Source organism: Diceros bicornis, chromosome 9 (assembly GCF_020826845.1).
Source record: "Diceros bicornis minor isolate mBicDic1 chromosome 9, mDicBic1.mat.cur, whole genome shotgun sequence".
Lineage (NCBI taxonomy): Eukaryota > Metazoa > Chordata > Mammalia > Perissodactyla > Rhinocerotidae > Diceros > Diceros bicornis.
The window spans coordinates 55,106,921-55,123,479 of NC_080748.1; the positions used below are offsets into that span (position 1 = coordinate 55,106,921).

Sequence of the window (16,559 nt, forward strand, 5' to 3'; positions counted from 1 at the left end):
TCAAGGACATCAGAATATTCTTATTTTCTTTTAATAATGTAAATATGTTGTTTGTTTATACTGAGGACTTTGACCCACCTAGAATGGATTTTGAGTAGGATAAGTGGAAGGAATCTTTCTCTCTTTGGATAGCACATTAATCCAACACCATTTCCTGAGTAATCCAGTCTTTACTCCACAGATTTATAATGCTCCCTTTACCATACACCAAAGAATGTTCCATTTTTGTAAATGTTTTATACGTGTTTGAAAATAACGTGCTTTCTGTAAAATTATGATTATAATTTTTTAAATCTGAATATTACATTTAAATAGTCCTTGATCCACAGTTGAGTGGATATTTAGTAAACACTGCTGTTCATCCCCAATTTTGCCAGGAGCCTATGATCCTGCTGCCTACTGAATAGAAATCATAATTTGCATTTACAATGACTAGCCCATTCTCTGCTTTGTTTTGAGTTGGCACTCTCCTCATTTACTATAACACGTATCATAATGAATTGCATTTACTTGCTCACATGCCTATCTTCCACTTTAGACTGTAAGCTTTCTGACAGCTTAGTCCACAAAGTCCACATCTCAATCATTTCTATATCCCCAGTGCCTAGCACATTGCCTGGTGCATAGTAGATGCTTAATAGGTGTTGATTGTGTTTCTTTTCTTGTGCAGTAGTTTTCAACCTTTTTTTGTTAGTAAGAGATAATGAGAAAAAAGGGAAAGTGAGTCACAGAGCCTTCTCTCCCTCATGCCCCTCTCCCTTCCTCAGAACACATTTTTTTATTAAAAACTTGCTTTATGATATGACATCTACCACCTCTGTGATTTTCAAATGTCTCTCAAAAGCTACTCCAGTTTCATTCCTGTTCTACGCTTTTATGAAAAAGGAAAATATCATCAAGTGAGAGGGGGGAAAAAAAGAAAGACTTAGGTAAACAGTCAACATTCTGGATGGTTTTGCCTCTCTTCATTCATCCAACAAATATTTTCTCAATTCTCGCTATGTACACAGCAGAGTCTTCAGAACTGTGGGAAATACAAATCCCTTCCTTGAGTCTACCTTCAGAAGAAAAATGAAACATAAAAAAGAAAGAGAAAGAGAGAAAAAAACTCCGAGCATGTAGGAGAGACTGACAGCACAAATTTGACTGGACATGAGAAATGATTCTTTGGGCTCTTGTTTCATCTCGAAACAAAGAACCCTTCAATGACAGTAGCGACTTTCTCACTTCCCAAATGCCAAAGCAAACTCCTCTTCTGCCAAGGCCAAGTTATACTGTACCTTCAATCCTTTCACAGAGCTTATGCAAAGAGTGCATAGGGCAGGCCTCACACAGCTTAATCTGGGTCTTGGCACTCTGCAGGGCAGCGGCCGTACTGAAAGCCTGCTTGAGAGTCAGCATTACCTCATCCACCTACAAGAAGAAACAAGACTCCGGTCTACAAAAGTTTGCTTTCAGGATAGCACATTAAAGCCCAACAGCAATGTGAGACTTTGTTGATACTGACTAAATAATAAATAATGGAATTTTGACGACTACAGAGCTGGTAGAGAGAAAATATTAAGTCTGGAAGTTTGACTTTCAGTTATACATGGAATTGAAAGCTGGATGAAATAAGACCATTTTAATGTGTGTCATATAATACTGATCTGTTACTTGAATGTTATTTTTGAATCCCACTGAGTGCTACCCTATCACGGGCTGGTTAATTGACAGGCAGTCAGGTCCTTGTTTAATTAAGTAGTTTATCAGAGAAAGATCTCTTTGGAAGTTCTTTCTGCAATATATAGAGAGCAACAAAAGAGGTTTAACATTTACTTGTGTTAATAGGTATGTTACTTTACTTTAGCCTTCTGGAGCATTTTTAGTGTAAAAACAAACAAAACATGTATTTAGGCAAAGTTCTGGGGGAAAATGAGTTCAATTTAAATAATATTGGGGGAAGTCCATGAAGGTTGCTGGTCTTATCTCAACGGCTTCTAATTTATTATCATTTCACTTCTGGTTTGTGACACTAAGTAGCCATGACATCGTGTTGGCTAATAGCTGGGTCTCACCACTAGGGCTGCCAGCCAGTTTCTTTCTTGCTCTTCTAATGACTCAGTCAAGAGGTTTGAATCTTATCTTCTTGTTTCCCAGGTGCTTCTTTGAGGTCAGCTAACATCCTCATGCTGGGTAAACCAGCATCCTCATCCTCAAGCTGGGTAAACTGACTTTAGGCCACGTCTCCTTCTCCGCGACACAATCGTCAATGTAGGGTGTGGTTTCCCACACTGCAGAACTTAGATCAAAGTCTAAAACCTGCACAGTGGAGCTATAGAGGACTAAGGACCACATCCGAACTAGCTTTGATATTCAAAACCATTTACCATGCTTGGACAATCATTTTTTTAAGACTTTTCTTTCTCCTTCCTCTATGGCTTGGCTTAAGATTAAGCTATTATTTAAAGGATTTCATCTACTTCTGCATTTGAGTGTATGAGGAACCTAATATAAAAAGAAACTTTATTGTTTTGATATTACTGAAAGGAGAGATCATACACTAAGCAGCCTGTCTTTATTCAGTTATGTTTTTCTATATTATCAACTTTTTAAAAGGCTTATGAATAATTACACATCATACCATGAATAAAAAGGAATTGTTCATAAAATCTGTTCTTTTACACTATAATTAAAAAAATAAAGATTTCTAATTCTTAAAAATAAAAGCAGTAAATATTTAATGCCTTTTGCATTTTGATTTCATTTGCCTTGTTATGTATTCAAAAGCAATTTCAATTACTTTTGCAGATGTTTATTTATCTCTATTTTCTTGCTTCTTGTTTATTTAAAAGGCACCAAAGGGGTGAGTCATCTGATTAGCTTTCACATAGGTTTATCATTTATCATTTAGTAATATTGCCTTGTAAAAGGCCTCCAATGGAAATACTGAACTTTCACGTTTTCTTATCTATTTCTAGATGAAACAAGAGGCCATTTCAATGGTGTTTGAAATGTGGCTACAATTTATCCTAGCCACAAATATTACTAAAATCTTTGACTTCTGGGGCCGGCCTGGTGGCATAGAGGTTAAGTTCACTGGCTCCGCTTCAGCGGCCCGGGGTTCGCGGGTTTGGATCCCAGGCACGGACCGATGTACCGCTTGTCAAGCCATGCTGTGGTGGCATCCCATATAAAGCAGAGGAAGATGGGCACGGATGTTAGCCCAGGGCCAATCTTCCTCAGCAAAAAGAGGAGGATTGGCAACAGATGTTAGCTCAAGTCTAATCTTCCTCACCAAAAAAAAAAAAAAAAAAAACAACTTTGACTTCTAAAATTTTAAATGTTTTATATTTTTAAATCCACCATTTTTTCCAGACGGCCTATAAATTCTACCATGGGATCAGAGCAACCAAAAGTTCAAATTAGTGCACTATAAATAACTTAATTATTTTAGTTTAGATATAACAACCACAAAAAATCATAGGTTTGGTTAAAAGTACAGGAATGAGCAAAGATAAACCAATCACATGCAAACAAAAAGAAAGTATTCTTAGCATTTCCATCAGGCAGAATCAAATTTCCAGTGAAAAGTATGAGACAGGACAAAGAAAGCCACTTTACGATATTAAGGTGAAAATCCATAATGAAGATAATGCTCATAAACATTTACATACCAAACTTAGGTATTTTACAGCATTTTAGAATAAGTCTAAGAATCACAGAATGTTTGAGGACTTCAAAAGATTATCTAGTCTAAGTCTTTGGAAAAATTTAAACTATTAACCCCATACAAGTTCTGGGTCTTTTCTTTTCATTTGATTATACTTCCTCTGGATACTGCTGTCTGCATCCGTGGAGTTTTACTTTTTCTTTGTCTATAAGTAGTAGTAACTTACCTTTTTTCACACCTTTTAAACCAATTTTGGAGAAAACAGAAATGATATTTTCTACAAATCTCAAGGGTTGGTTAAACAAGATTAAGCCACCTGTCTACAGCTATTTTCCAAAGAAGGAAGGAAGGAAGGAGTACAGAGCATCTAAACTTTCCCTGCGACCCCCCAGGGCGCATTAGCACACTATACTGTTTATCAATTCATAGTGACTGCTACAAAGTAACAAGAGAAAATGCTAGCTGTGTATTCTTTATACTCAGAGAAGATAAGTCAGCAAGCGTGGTTTTGCAATACTTTGTCTTACACAACTGCCAAGCCACATCAATCATAACACTGCTTAGACCTATAATATTTAACTGGCTGTTTTGTTGTGTTCTATATGTCAAATGCTTGAGCCATCCTCTGTTATACAGGAAATTTACATTTAATTTTTCTTCTAGCTTGCAGTTCTGATGCTTCACTATTCAGTTAAGATGCTTACTGATAAAATTAGAAGAAACAGGTTTCAAAGATTCTGGCATAGCCCTGATCTTAAGAATAGCGATGCCCAAATTGAGATTCTGACGCAGCTTCAGTGTAATAGGAAGACATTCTTAGCCAGTCTAGCCTGTTGCCTTAGTCACAGAGCTTCTTAAGGTGGAAAAATGAAGTACATTCCCAGACTTTCTACTCTGACTTCCTGTTTCAAAAACTCATTCTCCACGCATGAGGGTAAAACGAAAACACTAAAAACTACAAACAAAACAAAACTTGTAAAAGAGGTTGGAAATAAGAAGGTTTTACTGGTCTTCCTTTGAGTGCAGGTTATCCAGTAACCAGAGATTAACTAGCACCTAGACAATGATTGTCTGAAGTTAAGAGGGACACAGTCACTCAAAACACACGTAGCACCTGCTATCCTAGCAACACTGGGGGATACAGCAAGAGTAAGAACGGTCCTAACCTCGTGGGATTCACAGTCTAGTGGAGTAGAAAGTTATGTGAACAAATAAATCAGTGTGGGGATTCGTAGGAACTGTTAGAGCCTGTGAACAAGGTGCGGCAAGACACTGACCACAGAGCAACTAAAGGAGACAACTCCTGAAAACAAGGCGTCAGAAGACGCTTCACTAGGATGTGCTATTTAAGCACGGTCCTAAAAAAATACGTGCTAGAAAAGAAGAAAAGGGGATTCAAGTCACAGTAGAGTAAGGCCAGGCCTGCTTCACATCCAATGGAGCAGCATCAAGCACAATGTGAAAATTGATAACGAAAGCATGGCACAATCTCCCTGTTCAGTAGCAGGGAAGACCCTTGAGGCAACAGGGTCGCCTCCCCCGCCTGACAGTATAAAAGCAGTGAGCCCCGGCTCTGGCTGCCTCTGACTAGCAGGCTCCTCACTCCACGCAGCCAGTAGTGACTGCAGAACTTCACCTGCACTTCTGTGAGCCCCAGCCTCTCACTCAAATCCTTCATCTCATGTGTCCCATGCACAAACCATTTGCTGCTTCAGTAGCAAACCAAATAAAAGCAACATCACACGAACCGTCACACCAGGCTCTGCAGTCTGGCCTGGAGGACAGCTTAGGAGGCGGGACACCATGTGCAAGGACACAGTCATGAAAAGGCATGGCCTTCCGGTGGGGATTAGAGAAGAATGAGGAAAGCCCTCCTGCCATGTTAAACAATCTAGATTTTTGTCCCTTAATGAAGAGGCATAAACCGCTTTCTGGTGAGGACATTTTGTGAGAAATAAAGCTATAGCATAAAAGAAAGTGGATAGATGACAGATTAAACCAGGGGCAGGGAGATAATTTAGGACACTAATACGGTAGTCTAAGCAAAGAAGATGAATGCCTAGAATCAGCCAGCAGACAGAGAGGAAAAGGAGGAGAGATGAATATAAGGGATGTTTCTATCTTTGAGTTAATAGGATTTGGTGAACAAGTGGATATAGGTGAAAGAGAATGCATTATGGGTTCTAAATTGGGAAGCTGGGTAAACGAAGCTGTCACAATAAAATATGGGATATACGACAGGTTTGGGGAAGGTAGGAGTGTAAGGGATCCACAATATAGTGGAAGAATCAGCCTTAGATAGGAGGAGGGACAGAGGAGGCAAGGAGTGAGGGGGTGAGCCAGGCAGGGGATGGGTGGGGAGTAGGGCATGGTGGGGAGTATCCTAGATTATCATTTTCTACCTAACTCTTACTTGATTGGCATTTTCCAGTTTTGTGTCATGGGTTCTCTTTGGCTTTCTCTCTCTTCTTCCCCTCATCATTCATCCACCCCCATGTCTTACATATTATTACTATGTTGCCATATATATTATTGTTATATTACATGTTATTGTTATATGTTATTATTTACGTAATAAAAACTCTCCAATTTCTATCTTGAGTCCTGAACTGAACCTATTACACAGTGGTCACCTAGACAGCAAAATGTGGATTCTTCATAGGTATGGTTAATTATCAAGAGTGAGAACAAAACTCAAATGGAGCTCTCCTGAGTAAGAAACTGTTAGCTATGGGAGTGCTATATTCCCTAGAGAAAAAGGTTGAGACCCAGAGGGCACTAGTCAGAAAGTGCCTTTGTACCAGCTCACTCCCATTTCTTCATTATTCCTAAACTCAGTGTCCACACTGGGAATATGGAAGGCAAGGAGGAATGACTGCAATATGCCCCAAAGGAATGAGGGGAAACTGCGTGGCTTATTAGTTTATGTCTAAGTGGTGTGTGTTTCCCTGCAAGAAATGCCTATGGGATGATTATTTGTCTGAGGAAATATTTTTCTTCAAAGTATGGTGATATATCTAAAGGTTCATGTTCAAATGGTTAGGAGAGATAACACAAGTGGAAGAATAAGTAAAAAAATTTAGAGAAAAATATCAACACATTTTTAGTCACTCAGAGGTATTTCCAAGTTTGCTTACATATTTCTTCTTGAACTCCAGCTGCCCTCATAAAAGGGGGGTGCAGTGGGGAGGTGGGAGTGTTGGAGAGAAGAACTGACTTCCAAATTCCAAAGAAAGAAAATGAAGGCTAAAATAAGACCATAAAGAATAAAGCATTTAAAAAACGAGGACAGGGCTAATGAAATAAAGGGAAAAAATAAAATCGTTCTCTACTCTGTTACATGATATAAGCATTATCTACTCTGAGATGTTATAGCAATTAAGAGAATAAGAGGTCTTCCTCATCTTCTTACATGAGCAATGGAAAAAGTAACAGCTCTTCTATTATCAGTCTTTTCCTACCTTTTAAAAATACTTCTGGTAACATGACTGGATTTGTTAAACTCAAGAAAGTATCTAGGCTTAAAAATTACCGTCACAATTTGGTTTTGTTTTTCTACTGTTGTGCTGCTTTAAAGAGCAAAAACATATTTCTAGATGCCCTCTTCTTTTCCCACTGATGGCCGCTTTGTGAGGCTTGGGTTCAGAAGAGATGAGGCTGTGGGGGCAGGAGCACGCGGACAGCAGTGACAGCACCTACCAGAGACTCACTGGCACACTGGAACACGTAACAGACGTACTGGCTCAGCGCAGGCTCTGGCGACTCCCGACAGATAAAGCCGAAGTGATCAACGTGCTTTATACCCTAGAGGGAAAAGAAGTGCAGTGTTCATGGGAGTGTGTCCTTCTAATCAACACTATGGAAATCAAGACCAGTTCTATGCTTTCCCACTTCCACAAATTTCTCCTTTACAGCACTAGGGGACATAATGTCAGAGCGAATTTATATGGTGGTCTTTTGATACATAAAATAAAAGATGAAACTAACTCAGATTGTTTTGTCTCTGACAAGCTCTCTGTGACTCAGAGCCATAAGAGGAAAAATATGATGGCATGATCCACTGTCTCTTGTAATAAAACCACTACTCAGCGTTTGTAAGTAATGGAGTTCCCAATTTATTGGTCTTAGAACGAGCAGTCTGAAGATTCTTCATAAACCCGTTCTTGTCTATATGAGGCTAACAATCATAAAAACTACAACTGACAATGCTATAATTAAATGGCATGCAATTCCCTAAACTATGCATTAAAAATAATATTTGTCTATTTATAGACATTCAAAGAGCCACAACAGTTAGAAGACTAATACATTAAAGAAACTATTGCAGATGTCAATTATCCAAATTCACAAATCACTGGACTTTCTGAATGCAGGTTAAATAACCTCAGTTACACTTAATAAAAAATTCTGAATCACCGTGAATTTCAGTCAGCCTGAATACATACATACCAATTAGTAGATAGCACTGGTTTTTTTTGTGTGTGTGTGTGAGGAAGATCAGCCCTGAGCAAACATCCGTGCCTATCCTCCTCTTTTTGCTGAGGAAGACTAGCCCTGGGCTAACATCCATGCCGATCTTCCCCCACTTTATGTGGGACGCTGCCACAGCATGGCCTGACAAGCAGTGCCTCGGTGCACGCCCAGGATCCGAACCCCGGCCACCAGCAGCAGAGCGCGCGCACTTAACTGCTACACCACAGGGCCGGCCCCAGCACTGTCTTATTTTAGTAGCAAGCACAGTACTTTGAAAAGCCAAGTAAACAAAAAATTTAAAGTTGTCCTGCAATCATTTAAATCCCAGTGAAAAGAAAACAAGCTTTGGAGTCAGACAGATCTGTGCTTCAATCTTGGTTCAACGAATCTAATAGGTATGAGATATCATGCTGGGTTGCTAATAATTATCTCTGAGGCTCCGTTCCTCATTACAAAATAGTAGTGATGGCATCTTGTCAGGAATTTTTGAGATTTAGAATTTAGAAATATCTACGATAGTTACTGGTGTGTTTGCTATACGGTAACCACTATTCTTGTAATAATAAGCTCAATCTATCCAATAGATATGGAAAAAGGAAATCAGCTTTGGTATAAAGAAAAAAGTCAATAAAGAGGAGTGAGGTTACCATTCATAAGGTGAAAGTAAGCTCCATCTGGTACAACTCAGTGATTAAAGAATATCTTTTACTAGCTTAGTACTAAGTGGGAAAAATTCATAGGACCCCATTAGCTCAGCGAGTCTTCAGGCAGTGGCAATGTTTCCAGGAAAGAAAACCACTCCCTTATTCCCCACACTTGCCAGGGAAACAGTCCTGCAGATTTTGAAGAAAGAAACATTTGTAGGCGTGCATGTGTTAAAAAGCATGCCTGTTCCTGAATGCAGTCACCTTATGTCAGGTCAGTTCTGCGGAAAGAAGTACTAAGAGTAGGGCCGCTCAGTAAGGAGCAAGGTCAACCTGACCATTATTCTGACCAAAAACCTTTCCACAAATTTCCCTCATATTTTTAATTCTTTTTCTGAACCAGAATGTCAAAATACAAAGCTTGCTTTAAAAAAAAAAAAAAAAGAAAGAAAAAGAAAAAATCAGGTTTGAGCTGCCAGTTTTATATATCTGGTTTAGCTGGTTCTTTTTTTCTCCCCCCCCCCTCTATTTTTTTTTTTTTTTTCCTTTGGACATTTGATGAGCATTACTAGTTTTCTTACTGGGAGGCTTGGGGAGTAAGGGGGTAAGAGGCATAGCTTTTTACAACGTCTTTGTGCTCTGGGGAGCAGAACTCCACTGGTTTGTACACCACTCTCTCCCCAGTACTTGGCACCAGGCCCAACACGTAGAAATATTCATTCAACATTTATGGAACACCTAAGCATTAAACTCTATCTTAACATGTTTTATTCTGATGCCCTACAGAATAAGACACCACAAAATAAGACACCTGTCCTGACAAGAGGTTATGATCTTGCGGGGACCCCCCGTAAACAGATAACTACAAGAATGCTTAAAAAATACTTTTTTGGGGGCTGGCCCCATGGCGTAGTGGTTAAATGCACTCGCTCTGCTGCTGGCGGCCCGGGTTCAGATTCCGGGTGTGCACCGACGCACTGCTTGTCAGGCCATGCTGTGGCGGGTTCAGGCCATGCTGTGGCAGCGTCCCACATAAAGTGGAGGAAGATGGGCACGGATTTTAGCCCAGGGCCAGTCTTCCTCAGCAAAAAGAGGAGGATTGGCATCGGATGTTAGCTCAGGGCTTATCTTCCTCACAAAAAAAATAAATAAATACTTTTTTCAGTTAAAGTGAATAATATTTCTACCAATTTTTTTGTCCTTTAAATAGGAATTTAGAAATTTGCAATATATTCTTCCTACAGTCATATACTGCCCCTCTCTGTTATTAGAAAGAAATACTTTTTTCAGTTAAAGTGAATAATATTTCTACCAATTTTTTTGTCCTTTAAATAGGAATTTAGAAATTTGCAATATATTCTTCCTACAGTCATATACTGCCCCTCTCTGTTATTAGAAAGAAATACTTTTTTCAGTTAAAGTGAATAATATTTCTACCAATTTTTTTGTCCTTTAAATAGGAATTTAGAAATTTGCAATATATTCTTCCTACAGTCATATACTGCCCCTCTCTGTTATTAGACAGAAGATTTTTATCTTCACAACATAACTTTGTCTCCATATAACAGAACAAATAGTAAAACAAAATATTACAAGTGAAACCATATTAGCTGAGGCTGAGATGAATAATTAACAAAATGTATAAAAGCTTGTCATTTTCGAAGGAAAGAATGTCTGAATATCATACCTATGGCAGGCTAACTCCAAAATAAAAAAAACAAAAGGTGATATTGATTTTTCAACATAAAACATGGAAAGGGAACTTGGCAAGTTCCAGGTCCCTGAAGGTACATCTAAGTCACCTTGCTAGGAAAGAAGTTAATCCTTCTCTATTCTAGGGACCTCCTCAGAGGCATCCTTGCACTTTTAACCTTCCCATATTTAGATTTACACATTCCTCTACTCCAAATCTTTAAAAATTCTCTCTACGTTTACAACATATTTAGGTAGCGCTAACTTCTAGACAGATATGCTAAATTATTACTATGGTACTTAGGACACTAGTTTATGCCTAGTATGACCCTGTACACATTTAGCTGTCTCGATTATTTCAAAAATTTTTAAATACACAATTTGTGAATTAAAAATAAACAAAAGAACAAAAATATACCAAAACCTGGGGCCGGCCCGGTGGCGCAAGCGGTTAAGTGCGCGCGCTCCGCTGCGGCGGCCCGGGGTTCGCTGGTTCGGATCCCGGGCGCGCACCGACGCACTGCTTGGTAAGCCATGCTGTGGCGGCGTCCCATATAAAGTGGAGGAAGATAGGCACCGATGTTAGCCCAGGGCCGTCTTCCTCAGCAAAAAAAAAAAAAAAAAAAGAGGAGGATTGGCGGATGTTAGCTCAGGGCTGATCTCCTCACAAAAAAAAAAAAAAAAAAAAAATATACCAAAACCTTCTTTTCAAAATTTATCATTTACATTAATCGAAGCTGAAAGTCCTAGTTCTCCTTTTACTACCTACCATGGTATAAAGAACAAACATGACTCAGTGATACCCCCACGTCCCACTGCCCAAGAGTCCGGGGCACATTAACTGTGAGGGTATTTTCACAAGAACTCATCACCACAAAAATTCCGTCAGTGGAAGGACTTTGACGAAGTGACGCTCCAAGGAGAAAGGGCTGACAATTATAAGGATAAACTATTATGATACTGAGGGATCTGAAAGGATTTTGTTAAATGGCATAGGCATAAACACACAAACACTCAAAGAAAAATCTATTTTTAAAAAAATTAAAATTTGAAGGGGTTTAAGCCCAGTTATTTTGTGGTTAATTTAGAAACAATATTTAGTTGATTTCTTCAAATACCATGATCTACTTCAATACATACCTGAGAACAAGAAGAGATATCTTTAAAATTCTTTTCAAGCACAACTGATTTAGTGTCTGGACTGATAAGGTTAATCTCAAACCGCCCAACCTTAAAAATAAAAACATTCCAATTAATTTCAAGTCATAAGAACCTAACATCTTACTTTACAATTAGGTATTCAACTAATGATATAAAATCACATGCTATACCCCAGATATATGCATTCACATGTGCATCAGCATCTAATCCAACCAACATTTCAAGCCCAAATATCAGCTGTCTCAAAACACGTCTTCCTTTCATCTAAAGATCATGAAAGTTACGTTGGTCTTAATTTACAAGAAACAAAAAACCATTTTTTTCAGATTAGAAATGACTGTCTTTTCAAAAAAATGCAAGCTTTCCTCACTTCATAATTTCTAAAAATACCAATTATTTAATTATAATTTATAACCATACTTTCTCCCAAATGGTCAAGAAAAAGATATATTTGCGATTGGGTGGATAAGTTAAAATTTTTAAAAATAAACAACCATTTAGAAAAATTAACAGCCAAGACTGTGCTAGCTAAGAAAAAGAACAAATCTAATAGCTCAACACAAGAGGAAACTCAGTTAACATAGCACCCAAGAAAAGACTATAGATACTTTAATTACACGCCTAGAGTTATCAAAAACAAAACAGAACAAAACAAAAAACCCACGAACTTCTGATAAAGCAAATATGACACACTGGGACTGTTTACCAAGGTAACTGTGGAATTTCCTTCTCAGGGGTTCTTTACAACAAGATAAAAGGACACATTTTTTACAACAAAACTCAAATCTAAGGAAAACTCAAATTAGTCCTCAAAGCTGAGGATTAACTAAAGAACCTCTACAGGGCATTGTTACAAATCCAGTTCTTTTAAGTAGAACTTGACGTATTCTTTATCAGGTACAACTCCAAAAACTACTTTTTAGAATTATCTTTTACACCTATAATATAACTTGCACCCAATTATTTTAATAACTGATCCAGTACATTACCAGGACTATAGTGTTTCTTTTTCTTTTTTTTTTAATATTATATTGAGGTCATATCAGTTTATAACATTGTGTAACTTCAGCTGTACATAATTGTATATCGGTTTCTGTATAGACTGCATCGTGCTCACCACCAATAGTCTACTTTTCATTTGTCACCCTACATGTGCCCCTTTACCCCTTTCACCCACGCCCCCACCTCCTTCCCCTCTGGTAACCACTAACCTGTTCTCTTTATCCAAGTGTTTCTATATCTTCCATATATGAGTGAAATCATACAGTGTTTGTCTTTCTCTGTCTGGCTTATTTCACTTAACTTACTATGGTGTTTCTTCAACCTTCCCTTTTGTGTGACAGAGTAAACTGGTGTATTCTCATCTGAAAATACACCTAGGAGTCTCTGGATTTCTTTTTTTCTCTCTAGAAAACTCCCTCTTTCTCCTCCATGCCTATTCACACTCTCTTAGATTCACATCTTTAAATCCTTTATAAGATTGGCTTTCTGCAGTCATTTAAAATCAACATTTATTTAATAATCAACCCAAGGCAAATGCTGGTGATACTAGGAGCAATCTATTCTTATTCTTTCCACCAGCTTTCCATGATGCTCCTTTCATAGCTTCTTTCTCCTCCTCTCCCTTCCCTGCTCCTTGATTTCTTACAATCCACATTCCATATCTGCCTCTCACCCCATCACTACTTTTCTTTGCTCGCTCTCTCCATCTGCCTTATCTGCTTCCCAGGGGGTAAGAAATAAAAGTTGGATTATTGCAAAATGAGGAACGGGGAGGAGCTGGCCGCCCGGCTGTTTCTGTCTAGCAATGGATGATGCAACACCCCAGAGCACCGTGCCAGGGCCGCACCTGAAACAGCATTGTTCTGTTCTTCTCCGAATCCGAGGGCTGTACGTGACTGGGCGCGCTGGCGTGTCTCCTTCGAGGCTGTGGTTTTTGGCTGTTCTCATGAACTTTCCTTTGCAGAACTCCAGTGACGCTGCTGCAGCGAGACCGGAACTCCTGCTGTTCATCAAAGCCAGAATCTTCCAAAATCCGCTCAGGGAAGCACGCTCGAGAGCTGGACAGCACAGGCTGGCTGGCCGGGGCTGGAAAGGCGGGGTGGGTCTTGGTGACGCCGTTCCCTTCCCCCGACAGAGTGTCTGCGGGTGAACCGGGCGCCTCGGCCTCGAAGACCGCGGGGTCCTCGCCCGCATCCGCGCCGCGCTGCTCGCCCTGCAGCCGCAGGCGCTGCTGTTCGTGCAGGCTGAACTTCTCAATGCAGTCGTCGATGAGGCTGGACGGGGCCTTCTTGTGGGTCACCGTCACCTTGCCGCAGTACAAGACTTCGAACTTCTGCGAGTTGTAAAAGGCGTCCTCATTATCTTTGCTGGGTTTGGCATCCTCTTTCATGGCAGCTTTAGATAACTGCCTTATGCTGCTGATGACATCAGGAACCTGGAAAAGAATTAAAAATCCTCATTTCAGTTGAATATTTAGAGATAATTTATGTTTACCTAGACCACTTATTCTCACACGGAATGCATTCTCATCCTAAAGGATAAAATACAGAAAGTAATAGTCAGACTCTACATAAGATAAAGCGCAAACTTAAATTACACTGCCGGATATAAATGACTTAAAAGTGAGATTGAATTAAACTTTCCCATGTTAAATATTTTTGTTTCCTGAAAACAAAGCCATGAAACTATATAGGCCACTGCCAAGCTTTAATAAATCATAATATATATATCGTTTGAGTACTTTTAAAGTATAATGAGGGCTCAAAAGGTTAAAAAAAATTAAATAAAAGTGTAGCATACTAAGGTACCAACCACGACTGAAAAAATAAATAAAAATTATTATGAGCCTCAGCTGAAAAGAACCAAAGTTTCCACAATGAGGTTATAATGAACCTCCTGGATGAAGAGATTAAAATACAGACACCCCTCATCAGCATTTGTCATCAGGGAAAATGCAAATCAACACTATAGTAAGATACCATTACACACCTACTAGAATGGCTAACATGAAAAAGACCAAGTGCCCACTGGGATGTGGGGCAACTGAAACTCTCATACATTCTATGCAGAAATGTAAAATGGCACAACCACTTTAGAAAACCAGAAGTTTCTTAGGAGTTAAACACAGACCTATCTCATGCCCCGGTCATTCCACTCCCAGAGATTTAGCTAAAAGCTCTAAAAACATATGTCCACACAAAGGTTTGCACACAAATATTCATAGAACCTTTAGTCATTATACCCCAAAACTGGAAACAACCCAAATGTTCGTTAACAAGTGAACGCTCACTAACCATCAGGGAAACGCAAATCAAAACCACAATGAGATGAGCCAGCCCTGATGGCCTAGTGGTTAAAGTTCAGCATGCTCTGCTTCGGCGGCCTGGGTTTTGTTCCCAGGCACGGAACCACACTACTCGTCTCTCAGTAGCCATGCTGTGGCAGTAGCTCACACAGAAGAACTAGAAGGACTTATAACTAGAATATACAACTATGTACTAGGGCTTTGGAGATCAAAAAAAAAAAAAAACAGAAAGATTGGCAACAGAAGTTAGCTCAGGGCAAATCTTTCCCAGCAAAAAAGAAAGGTGGGGTACAGTTCACATATTTCTGGGGAGGCTGTCTGCCACTGATCACTTAAGTGTGTAGAGACATCATTTAAAAAACAAAACAAAACAAAAAACCACAATGAGTAACTGTTACACCTGTTAGAATAGTCATCATCAAAAGACAAGAGATATCAAGTGCTATCGAGGCTGTGGAAAAAAGGGAACACTGTTGGTGGAAATGTAAATTGGTGCAGCCTCTATGGAAAATAGTATGGAGATTCCTCAGAATATTAAAGATAGAACTATCATATGATCCAGCAATTCTACTTCTGGGTATATATCCAAAGAAAACAAAATCACTATCTTGAAACGATATCTGCACATGGAAACAACCTAAGTGTCCACTGACAGATAGATGAATGGGTAAAGAAATATATACAATGGAATATTATTTAGCCATAAAAAAAGAAGGAAATCTTGCCATTAGCAACAACATAGACAGACCTTGAGGGCATTATGCTAACTGAAATAAATCAGAGGGAGAAAGACAAAGACTGTGTGATCTCACTTATATGCAGAATCTAAAAAAACATAACTCATAGATGAAGAGAACAGATTGGTGGTTGCCAGAAGCAAGGGTGGGGAGCGCAATGGGTGAAGGGGGTCAAAAGGTACAAACTTCCAGTTATAAGATAAATAAGTCTAGGGATGTAATGTACAGCATGGTGACTATGGTTAATAATACTGTATTGTATATTTGAAAGTTCCTAAGAGAGTAGATCTTAAAAGTTCTCATCACAAGAAAAAAAATTGTTGACCATGAGGTGAGTCATGTTAAACTAAACTTATTGTGGTAATCATTTCACAATATATACACATATCAACTCATTATGTTGTACACTCTGAACTAATAAAAGGTTATATGTTAGTTATATGTCAATAAAACTGAAGAAAAAAATGAACGGATAAACAAATGTGGTACGTTCGTACAATGGAATACTACTCATCGTCTCTCACCTGGTTTACTACAATAACCTTTTAAGTGGTGTCCTTTGCCCCCTTTAGCCTGCTCTCAAGTTAAAAGGATCTTTTTTAAACTTAAGTCATGTTTCTCACCTGCAATCCTCTGAGGTCCCTATTTCATTAAAAGACAAGATCCTTACAATGCCCTCCAGAGCCCTCGCCATATGCACATGACATACATACAGATTAAATGTGCCCTGTGGTTACACATCCTCCACATGACCTTTAGGTAGAGTCAACCTGGATTTTCATCTTTTCATCCTCACCTCATTTCCTCTGACTTTAATCCTACACTGTACTCCCTCTCTGCTCCAGCCACTCTGGCCTCCTAACTATTCCTTGAACAATCCAGGCACACTCCTC

At 39.0% G+C, this 16,559-nt stretch overlaps 1 protein-coding gene across 3 annotated transcripts in view; it reads right to left on the bottom strand.

Moving 5' to 3' along the window:
* The window catches only part of TBC1D4 (TBC1 domain family member 4), a 180,243-nt gene that overhangs the window by 55,361 nt on the left and 108,323 nt on the right, over nucleotides 1-16,559 (bottom strand). For 2 of the 3 annotated variants that reach the window (XM_058548310.1, XM_058548308.1), the window contains exons 2-5: nucleotides 13,472-14,059; nucleotides 11,602-11,691; nucleotides 7,352-7,456; nucleotides 1,281-1,413 (exon numbers count right to left, since the gene is read on the bottom strand). In XM_058548310.1, the coding sequence (XP_058404293.1) occupies nucleotides 1,281-1,413; nucleotides 7,352-7,456; nucleotides 11,602-11,691; nucleotides 13,472-14,059 (916 nt within the window). The remainder of the gene's footprint in view (nucleotides 1-1,280; nucleotides 1,414-7,351; nucleotides 7,457-11,601; nucleotides 11,692-13,471; nucleotides 14,060-16,559) is intronic. The other variant, XM_058548309.1, reaches the window with a different exon arrangement.